The sequence below is a fragment of the Branchiostoma belcheri genome, unplaced genomic scaffold (genome assembly GCF_001625305.1).
Source record: "Branchiostoma belcheri isolate BF01 breed outbred unplaced genomic scaffold, Haploidv18h27 scaffold60, whole genome shotgun sequence".
In the NCBI taxonomy this organism is placed as follows: Eukaryota; Metazoa; Chordata; class Leptocardii; order Amphioxiformes; family Branchiostomatidae; genus Branchiostoma; species Branchiostoma belcheri.
In genome coordinates this window covers 1,506,169-1,516,935 of record NW_017804243.1, presented here as the reverse complement: position 1 = coordinate 1,516,935, position 10,767 = coordinate 1,506,169, and the positions used below count along the sequence as shown (strand labels likewise).

The 10,767-nt window shown below is 43.5% G+C and overlaps 2 protein-coding genes across 2 annotated transcripts in view; one reads left to right on the top strand and one right to left on the bottom strand.

The window, feature by feature from the left end:
• Nucleotides 1-2,979, bottom strand: part of LOC109482726 (protein starmaker-like) — a 6,129-nt gene extending 3,150 nt beyond the window's left edge. The window contains exons 1-4 of the mRNA XM_019785544.1: nucleotides 2,372-2,979; nucleotides 1,676-2,014; nucleotides 796-1,209; nucleotides 166-477 (exon numbers count right to left, since the gene is read on the bottom strand). Of these exons, the coding sequence (XP_019641103.1) occupies nucleotides 166-477; nucleotides 796-1,209; nucleotides 1,676-2,014; nucleotides 2,372-2,861 (1,555 nt within the window). The 5' untranslated portion in view covers nucleotides 2,862-2,979. The remainder of the gene's footprint in view (nucleotides 1-165; nucleotides 478-795; nucleotides 1,210-1,675; nucleotides 2,015-2,371) is intronic.
• A 305-nt stretch (nucleotides 2,980-3,284) lies between these two features.
• Nucleotides 3,285-8,830, top strand: LOC109482767 (kelch-like protein 2). Its single transcript, XM_019785605.1, has 2 exons — nucleotides 3,285-3,498; nucleotides 5,999-8,830. Exons 1-2 carry the CDS (start codon nucleotides 3,462-3,464, stop codon nucleotides 7,852-7,854), a joined length of 1,893 nt encoding a protein of 630 aa, XP_019641164.1. The 5' UTR covers nucleotides 3,285-3,461; the 3' UTR covers nucleotides 7,855-8,830.
• Nucleotides 8,831-10,767: the final 1,937 nt, after the last annotated feature.

The window sequence follows — 10,767 nt, the reverse complement described above, 5'->3', positions numbered from 1 at the left end:
AATAGGAATGATTCTACGTTAATTTAACGTTTTTATGGTCAGTTGTATGCAATTGAAACAAATCTGGCGCCTTGGTAGAATGCACACTTTTAGGCTGCCTTTTTTGAAGTGTAATGAAACTTTAGATGCCAATCCTGTATGGAATGAATATCTGACTCCTCTTACCTTGACCCTTTGATAGTTCCCTCTCCTGACCGTCTCCTGACCGGTGCGCGTCGTCTGGCGAGACGTCCATGTCCTCGTCTGCAGCAAACCTGTCCGCTGTGTCCGCTGACGTTGTGTCTAAAGAGTCTTGTTTGTCGTCTGCGATGTCGCCGGCGACGAATGGTGGACTGCTGTCCACAGCGCTGTTGTCTGGTTCTTTTTCCTGGGAAACTGTCACCGCCTTGCTGACCTGGTCATTCTGCAGCTCTGACGGAGTCTCTGACTGCCCTTGCGCTGATGCCTCAACGGTGCCCTCAGAAGGATTCGCTGAGACTGAATAGAATGATACAATGCTCTATACATACTTTGCGTTTTGTGCCCTTTTTTCTCAATATATAATCCAAATTAAAGCAGTGCATCTTCAACATGACCTATTCATGACAAGATATAGTTGGAGTATAGACAAGATATAGTTGGAGTATAGTTGGAGTAACATGTCTATTGAGAAGTCATTTTTATATGTATCCTCCCCCAATGGTTCGAGTAAAGTTTGCTGATTTCTACCCTCTAATAAAGGTATCTTATACGGCCATCATAAAGGCGCAACATACAAATTCATCCGGCAAAGAGACAGAAACAGACGCTTCTTACCTTGGTTCTGTGTAGGCTGACTTTTCCCCTCCGTGCCGTCTAGAGTGACGGACATCTGTAGGAACACTTCCTCATTCCTCTGCCGGCCTTTGTTGGGTCGGTCCATGATGTACCACCACTTCTGCGGTAAACCGTCCACTGACTCCCGGACTGCGGCTGCAACATCGCCTTCTCCGGCAGCAGGACGTTTGTCTGGGTTTGAGGTTGGGAGGCCGAACGCCGAGCTTGTCGAAGACTTTGCGATGCCGTCTGCGACGTCGCCGGCAGCGGAGGGTGATGAGCTGTCCTTGCCGCTGTCTGCCGATGGTGCGCCCGGCTCTGTTTCATGGCAAACATCGATCTTCCGATTCTCTGGCTCTGGTTTATCTTCGTTAAGCTCCGTCTTCATTGTCCGCTCGGAACACTTCACTGGGTCTGAATAGGGTAAACGCGCATTTATTACAATTGTTTTTGCAGACACCTATCACTACAATTTCAGTATTCTTCAACGCCTTATTTATAGTAAAATTATACCTATATATACATGGCTGTGTCTAGATCTGGAGTTGAGACCGTGTCTATATGTGCCACTTTCCTCTAGAGTTCGGTTTAAAGGCAAAAAAGGACTTGTTCCACTGCTGAAAACGTATCCCTTTCCAGCTAATTGAACTAAGGAAGATTCGGTATAAAGTGGGAAGAAGAGGAAGATAGATTCTATGGTTTGCACAACAAGCAAAATAGGAATGATTCTACGTTAATTTAACGTTTTTATGGTCAGTTGTATGCAATTGAAACAAATCTGGCGCCTTGGTAGAATGCACACTTTTAGGCTGCCTTTTTTGAAGTGTAATGAAACTTTAGATGCCAATCCTGTATGGAATGAATATCTGACTCCTCTTACCTTGACCCTTTGATAGTTCCCTCTCCTGACCGTCGGCAGCACCAGACACGTCCGTGTTACGAGTGGAACGGTGCGCGTCGTCTGGCGAGACGTCCATGTCCTCGTCTGCAGCAAACCTGTCCGCTGTGTCCGCTGACGTTGTGTCTAAAGAGTCTTGTTTGTCGTCTGCGATGTCGCCAGTGACGAATGGTGGACTGCTGTCCACAGCGCTGTTGTCTGGTTCTTTTTCCTGGGAAACTGCCACCGCCTTGCTGACCTGGTCATTCTGCAGCTCTGACGGAGTCTCTGACTGCCCTCGCGCTGATGCCTCAACGGTGCCCTCGGAAGGATTCGCTGAGACTAAATAGAATGATACAATGCTGTATATATATATACAGTGGAAGCCAGTTAATTGCAAAACGCTTATAAGAAAAAGTCTGCTAATTGAAAAGAATTGTGAAAACCCAAACCGTACTTTTCGTTTTGCGTCATTGTATTCAGATTGCGTCACCACATAATCTGAATTGAACTAGTGTCACCTCAACATGACTTATATTACAAGAAAGAATCATGTGCCTTCGAATTCATTTTTTTCTTGAAAATGTCTATTGAGAAGTCATTTTCATATGTATCATGATTTCTACCCTATCGAGAAAGGTATCTTATACGGCCATAAAGGCGTAACATACAAATTCATCAGAGACAGGCGCTTCTTACCTTGGTTCTGTGTAGGCTGACTTTTCCCCTCCGTGCCGTCTAGAGTGACGGACATCTGTAGGAACACTTCCTCATTCCTCCGCCGGCCTTTGTTGGGTCGGTCCATGATGTACCACCACTTCTGCGGTAAACCGTCCACTGACTCTAGTGCGGCTGCAACATCTATGGAGAGCACACCGACTGTGGTGTCCTTGCAGCGCTTCGCCTTACGGAGTTTCAGAACCAGTTGGTCTGTTGGTGACCATGGCACGAACTCCGCAGAGTGCTCCCAGATCAGCGCATCCGACTTTTTCTTAGCGGTCTGAATCTTTGTCTTGCCATGGCGTACGGTAACTACATACTTGCCCTGACTCTGACGCCCAACTTTGCCCTCGTGGACAGTTACGTTGAGTTTTGGCCCGCCGCTCTGGCTCTTACTGCCAGGTCTGAGCAATGACAGCACGTGTACCACTGAAAGGAATGCTGACGCCGTCTTGTCGAGAACTCCCATCTTTCCAGGAGAAATTTAAACAAGCAAATTCACTTGAACAAAACGCGGGACTCGAGATATACGTCCGTATCCTCGGTCAACCTTGGCGTTGTGTTTGGTTGCTGTGCTACAGCGTGGCTAAATGCAGTTCTAGAACACTCCGTCGGACAATCGCGAGCGCTCTTGGAACAAGAAATGGATACTCTTGACCCTAAGTGACCCCAAAAGACGTCGCGTACGGGCGTTCTAAAACAAATTTTGCCGCCTTGGTGACGTGAAAATTTATCTCCGACTTTTATAACACGTATGTCCAGTATATATTTGCGTTTTGTCTTCGTAGAGTTCCCTGTTTGTTAGCCCCATTTCTGTAACGGCAGTTTACTTACAATTACCTGTAGTGTTGATAAATATCGCAAGGTGGCGCAACTGCACAGGCCTGAAATATGCAAAGCAGTGACGTAGCATTGGAGGAGGAGGGGCATAATCCCGGAAGTCAACTATTAGCTGAGTCAGTATACGAACGCGATTTACGGGAAGACGTGACACCACCGTCGTCAGTTGCGGTTAGAGAACGCCTTCTTCATCACCTGTATTTCTGTATATCCCTAACTCCGTCGTGCGATGGCGTTCGCTTGGCACACAGCGCCGACCATCTCAGGTAAGCAGTTTTAGTAGTGATATGCTGGCGGTGGGAGGGCGAGGGGTGTCAGTATACCGTACGTACCCGGAAACCAAGTCCTTGGTTATATCAAATAATTTCTTACAAATCCTTATACTGCTTGGAAGTTGGAATATATACGAAACCCTACGATAGATAAAAATGCAGTCACAGTACAGATACATTAGTGGAAGAGCTTATTTTCTACAACCAAAGGCGCCACAAAAATCATATAGTGTCCTAAACAAGTTAAGTTGTAATGTGTTTATATAACTTTCTTTCTAGTTTCTTACATGTATCTAATGTGAAAGACCAGAATACAGTAAGCCTATTTCATAGCCACAAGTTATGCTGCGTTGTGAAGTCATAATCACAGGTGTGAGCCCTGCTTTGTCCTAATTATTCAGTCCCAGGGGGAATGTTGTCACCACACCGGATGTTTCACATTTTCTGAGAATTTCCTCCACCCACAACGATAGAACAGCACACTCAGTGACTTTAAACTGTACACTCTTCAAGCAGAGGCTTTGGCTTATTTTTGACGTCTTTATAGGCGTATTTATCGGTCTTTCTTTTTCTGTTCCGGTATCTTACTTTTTTTCGCCAGCTATTTTGGTATATTCCATACTGCCCTGTCATCTGATACTGTCTATGTAGCCACCGAAAGATCTGCTTGGAGATTATATTTGTACACCTTTTGTTTACATTCACTTCATAGTCATGTGGATTCTAGTCATGGTCTTGTCTTTCAGAAACTTTCTGCCTGACTTGTTCTCCTATTAAAGTATAGATTAGGTAATGACCTGTAATGACCTTTAATGCATGGTTACCAGTCCTTATATGGGCATTATCAGACAGGTGTGTCATTTGCATTTCTGATAAATACACTTTTTAGACTGCTTTTCAGACTGAATTAAAGTAATTTGGGAAAAATATTTCCTGATAGCAATTCGAATCACAATGATTTCCATGTGTAAGGAAGGAAAATTAATTGTAATTTTGGAACATATTTCTTCATTTGTATCTTTGGGAGCACTGACAGTGCTAAGATGGAATTCGAGCAGTTTTGACTTTATTGGTCTTTCTCAAGAATGACAGAGATTCCTCCGTTTTGCCTTACTTAGTGCAGTGCGCTCTAACTCAAGTTTTAGATATTGACCAACCAGGGTAAAGGATCCCATTTTGCAATTGCCCAGGTATATAGGCTGTGTTACCCGGCCTGAGCTAAAGGTCTAGTGCGTGCACTATGCACCGAGTACTCTACACTAGGTTAGATTGCTCTAAATGGTTGTTTTGTCCTGATCTTAGTTGATCTACACTACAGTATGACTGCATGTACTAGTACTGATCTAGAACAATTGCACATTTGCACATGTCATGAAGGTCCTGTTTGTACATATCATTCGAGGATGATCAGGCACATTATAGTTATGACCCCATGGTAGACAAGGTTTACATTGATATGCGCATAGACAGGTCTGAGAGACTCGTCTGTTACAAGCATAGTGAAGCAAAATCAATGAACAGAGATTATGCTGTAAGGTAGCCTAGAAACAGAGAATGAATTAATACTATATGACAGTAAAAATACTAAATACTTCCAAACTTTCTTACTGGGTTGGTAAATGCTTGGATCTATATAGGAAACTAGTATTCAGTAGATGCGAGAGTGAATATTTATTTATGATTACATCTACGTTAGTGCTGGCTACGAGTGCTGTACTTCTTGACCCCTCGCATATACCTTGGTTATTTCCAGAGATTCTAAGTTTAGTCCTTGTGGATAAAGTGTTCGGAGCTGATGTCATGTTTTTCTGAAAGTTTCTGCCTGACTTGTTCTCCTAAGTATAGATTAGGTAATGACCTGTAATGACCTTTAATGCATGGTTACCAGTCTTTATATGGGCATTATTGGGCAGGTGTGTCATTCGCATTACAGATAAATATACCTTTTATATAGACTGAATTAGGGTAATTTTTGAAAAGATCATATTTTCTGATAGCGATTTGAATCACAATGATTTCAGTGTGTAAGGAAGGAAATTTATGGGGCAAATTATTGTAATTTTATAACAATTTTAATTAATACCAATTCCAATCACATTGTGTTTCATGAATAACCAAGGACGTTGTACTGTGATGAAATCTCCTTGGTATAACAGACCATATGCAGTGTATGTACCATTAGACTTTTTTTTTGACTAATCTGGTGGTTCCAAAAGTACAATATCCTTAGGCATTCATGCCAGAAGGAAGCTAACATTGCAAAGTCATTTTGGCCAACAAATCAAATTGTTGTGGCCTATATAGGGAAATGCCTTGAGTTTAGTACATGTATCTCAACAGCAACTGTGTTATAGTGTATAATATGGGTACCTACTTAGTAAAGACCACATCTACCAGAAAAATAGATGCAAAGCAAGGACAGCAACAACATACTAAATATGTAAACACATATACATGTACCAGTACTCAAACTGTGATTCTTCTTTTCTATAAGGTGGTGATGAAAACCCACAACGAGGTAAAGTTCACACAAACAGCCACCATTGGTCCATCATGCAGAAGGAGCTGTCAGAAATGCACAGCCAGGAGGAGCTGGTAGACGTCACGCTGCTCGTGGACGAGGACAGGTTCCCCTGCCACAGGCTCCTCCTGGCCGCCGCCAGCCCCTACTTCAAGGCCATGTTCTGTCGCAAAGGCTTCACCGAGACCCAAGAGGACTGCGTCAGGCTACAGGGGGTCAGCAAGGACGCAGTCAACCTTCTCGTCCGGTACGTGTACACGGGACAGGTCGAACTCAGCGAGACGAACGTCCAGGAACTGATGTCGGCGGCCAACATGTTCCAGATCCTGGACCTGTTCCAGGCATGTGCGACGTACATGCAGAGCAAAGTGGACAAGACCAACTGCCTGGGGGTGTACTTCTTCGCCCAGGCGATCGATCACGAGGACCTGATGTACGCGGCGCGCGACGCGCTGAACATCAACTTCGCCAGCGTGAGCCGGACGGAGGAGTTCCTGCAGCTGTCCTGGCAGCAGGTTGTCGACATCATCTCCAGCGACAAGCTGAGCGTCAAGAGCGAAGACCAGCTGTGCAAGGCAGTACTGCAGTGGCTCCACCACCACCAATGGCAGGGCAGCGGCGAGGAAAACCTGGATGCCACCGTGTGGAACGTGCTAAAGCATGTCCGCTGCAAGCTGCTCAGTCAGGAATACGTGTCCGACATCTTGTGTAAGGACCCCGTCGTGTCAAAGTGTGAAGAATTCATGAAACTCATAACTGACAATACCGGTACATGTAGCACGAAACTTGAAGCTGAGAAGGAAGGTGTCGAGTCAAAGGAAGAAGTCTCTCCTAAGCCACAGGCTGTTTCAGAAGAGATGAGACGTGAGCGACTGGGAGCGGACAGGAGGGAGCTGATCGTGACGTTGGGAGCGAGTCACATAGATGACAGCGGGGAGGAGTACAGCAGGATCATGGCTTATGACGTTCAGAGTGAAAAAGCCTACCTGCTAGCCCAGCTGCCGCAGAGGATGAATGATCCGGCCGTGGTCGTGACCAAGGACAATGACATCTACGTGGCCGGAGGGACGTTGTACAAGAAGAATCTTGACTCGGACGTGTCAGTCAGGACTATGTATAAATACCAACATTCCCTGAACAGGTGGGTGGAGAGGCAGCCGATGTTGGAGGGTAGGTCAAGTTTCGGGATGACCTTCCTACAGGGTTACATCTACGCCGTAGGTGGCATGGTGTACGACAACTTTGGGAGATACAGCGGCACTCTGAACACCGTGGAAAGGTACAATCCTGAGTCGGACACCTGGCAGTACGTGACGCCCATGCCCGACGGTATATCCGAACACGGCGTGGTGACGCTGGGGAGAGAACTGTATGTGGTCGGAGGCAGGCCTCCCACCCACACGTTCTGTTTTGACCCGGAGGAAAACGCGTGGGACGTCTACGAGAGCGTCCCGATCCCCATGTCGGACCCTGGCGTGATTGTCTTCAACTCGGAAATAGTCGTTGCCGGCGGGTTCAAGTTCCTCTGCCCCAACCGGGGGAGTCTGCGCGACGTACAGATCTTCAACCCTCATGGAAACGGATGGGAGGAAGGTCCACCCCTCCCCGAGGGAAGGATATGTCCCGGGTTGGCCGTGGTAAACCGAGAGTTGTACATCGTCGGAGGCGAGAGGTCAGGCCACGGAAATCGCGATGACCTGCCGTTGCTGAAGTTTAGTGGGAGCTATGAGGAAGGTTGGGAGGAGATGTCCCTGCGCTCTTCAGGTACAGTCTCCTGTGCAGTTGCCAAAATGTTTGTGAGGAACTTGCAGGAGACTGATACCTATTAGATAAAAAGGAACCACATTCCAGTTTTAGCTCACCGAAAAGCTATCCTTCCACTGGTTGTGACAGAGAAGACAGGCGCTATGTACAGTATTTACAGGTTCATTGTACCAGGAAATTTCCCTAGCTCTTTTCGACAAGCACAATGAACAGCTTAATGTCCTGTTCCAAGGAGGTTTTCCCCTAGAACCCCCTTGCCTGTTCTAAGGACTGCGACCCCTTCCAGTAGCGTGTCAATAGCCAGGACTCAAACTTCCAACTTCATGGTCCACAGGCAGGGTTGTTAATAATAGGACTGTGCATTCTACTGTGACTACCTCATGGTGGGATTACCGGTAGTATATGAAAGAACTGAATTATGAAGTATATGTAGATGTAGGTTATACTGCAAAGTACGGTCTTAGACTGATGATGGTTTGAATCTAAAGTTTGATGCCAAAGAAAAATGTAAACACATCCTCTCAATTCCTCAGTTTTGTGCAGCCACAAAATTTAATTTTCTACAACAACTCAAATGTTTAGATATTTAGAAATATTTATACATGTATATTTATATGCAACACATTTACACTTTTCTCACCCAATGTTTCCAGATATCTATCAAGGAAATAAAAAGGTTACAATGTGTTGTGGAAGACAGGGGTGAAGGGAAACAGTAAAAAGTATAGGAAACAGTAACAATTGTATCAGTTAACTTTATATGTTAATACATTTGCACTTTCATGTATCATATATGTAACACACAAAGCAGCTTTATACTAACTGGTGTTAAAGCTTTACCCATATTAGCAAGCATCATTTCAGTATCGGTATTGATATGGTGGAGTGGTGCTGTGTTTTTATATATTCCTAGAAATTAAAATAAAGTTGTAACTGTTGTTGTGTGTTATCACAATGGCTTCTATCCATTTTGTTACAAATAGGAAGTGTTATGAAATCATTTTCTAGTTAGAACATATACTGGAGGGGACCTTACAAAGAGGGGGCCTGCAAATTTTAGCTGGCTGCATATTGAATTGCCTCATGTGAAAGCTGATTACAAGTTACATGACTTAAGGCAACTGCCTCCAATCAAATTTAGTCTTTGGGTATGTTGGCTGTCTTTGAAACGGCTTAAAATTGCCTTACAATTATATTGCCAACAAGGTTAATGTTTGTGTGTGTGTGTTTTGGTGTGTTTGTTTTGGTGTGTTTGTTTTGGTGTGTGTGTGTGTGTGTGTTTTGGTGTGTGTATGTGTGCGTGTGTGTATGTGTCTGGGTGGATTGTCTTGATATTTGATACGTGGCTAGGTCTTGATGAAACCTCGAAATGATTAGATTGCGGACCCCCTGGCGGCTTGTTATGGTACTGCAGGGATCTCCCAGTATTGGTATCTTGTGATCTGGACAAGTTACGGTCAAAAAGTTTGGTTGGTAGGTAGCTCTTGTGTTCGGAAATAAGTGATGTGAGCTTTAAGCTTCCTAGCAAGTTGTTTTGAAAATGGACGGGCGTTGATGAATTATTTTTGGTATGTAGATAGCTTACTTAAACCATGACTTTCAAATGTGATTTTGGCATGTAGCTTTGTTAGATAACAGTTATGCAAATCAGAATCTAATTTGCATGATTGATGAGGAAATCCCATAAATTTGCTGCATTTCAAGATTGGACTTTTCAAACTTGTGACATGCAATTGAGAACAAGTGGAACATCGACAGACATTGATTGAATGAATGGTTTTTTAACATCCTCATAATCATTACAGATCGTGCGTACAGTGGCAGCCTTCGACGGCCGAAGTAAATTACGATTTACAATTAAAAGACAATAAAGGATATATACATAAATTAAACATTTCGAACCATACAATGTGCTCATCTTACCACTTATTTATGTTCATGATTATGTACAGTGGGAACTTTCATACTGCATTTCAACCTTGCCCCATATATATATAAGCACCCAATAAATTAAAATCGGCTAACGTAAACTACCAGGCTTCATTCTACCTCTGACTATTAAAGACAGCTAGTAACCAAGACAAGTTACTCTTGAGGCCACTTTGAGTTTGAAACATGTGGACAACAGATAAGGAATCGATGTACAATTGTACATAAAGAAATAAACCTCACCTAACCCTGGATATAAAGTATGGCAACACTGTCTTGCCAATCTCTGGCTCTTAAGTATGACTAGATATTATAAATTGGCTGGCAGTTACCTGACAATATACATCTCTACAGAGCTATAGCATACATGTATACTATTGTCTTAGACTACCAAATACATACCACAATTGCAATCGAATATTTCTAGACACACTTACTATCCAAGTTGTGAGAAAGACATTTTCAAGGTACAAATATAGATATCTACAAGTAGACACATTATTGTTTGTTTGTTTATGATAAAACTTTGACAGGAAAGTTTGACCATAAGCTTGTTTTTTTCCCAGAAACTGAAAGTTGTCTTGCGACTTAGTTACAATTATCCGGATCATTCTGCATGATTTGTTACTTTGAGAAACAGTATAGAAAAATATCTGAATGTGTTTAAAAGAAGTGACCAGTATTATGCTAAGCTGTCCCTGCCTTTTGTTTCTGGGGCCCAGAGTTACCACCGGCTCCGTATTGTCGCTAAGGCCATGTTGATTTGATAATATGGATGACATCCTCCGCTCCGGGAACCCCAAAATTGATGCGCGCGTGCGAATAAAAAAAAGTTTTGCAAAAAAAAAAAGTTGTTTTCATTATGAAATCTACGTGATCATGAGGGTTGAACAAATGGGACAGAATATGGTTTGGCGAATAATCTAGTCTTCAAGTTCATTTCTTTACAATTTCGTCTTTTTTCGTTTGATTTTGTCATTCTACAACATTGGTATGTTTTTTTTGCAACTTACGATATATTTTTGCTCATTTTGCAACTGTTTTGTACG

What these genes read in the sequence shown, in the direction of transcription:
- LOC109482767 (XM_019785605.1), top strand. Translation starts at nt 3,462, where the DNA reads ATGGCGTTCGCTTGGCACACAGCGCCGACCATCTCAG. An exon ending in CACAGCGCCGACCATCTCAG is followed by an intron (nt 3,499 to 5,998) that starts GTAAGCAGTTTT and finishes CTTTTCTATAAG; the next exon opens with GTGGTGATGAAAACCCACAA.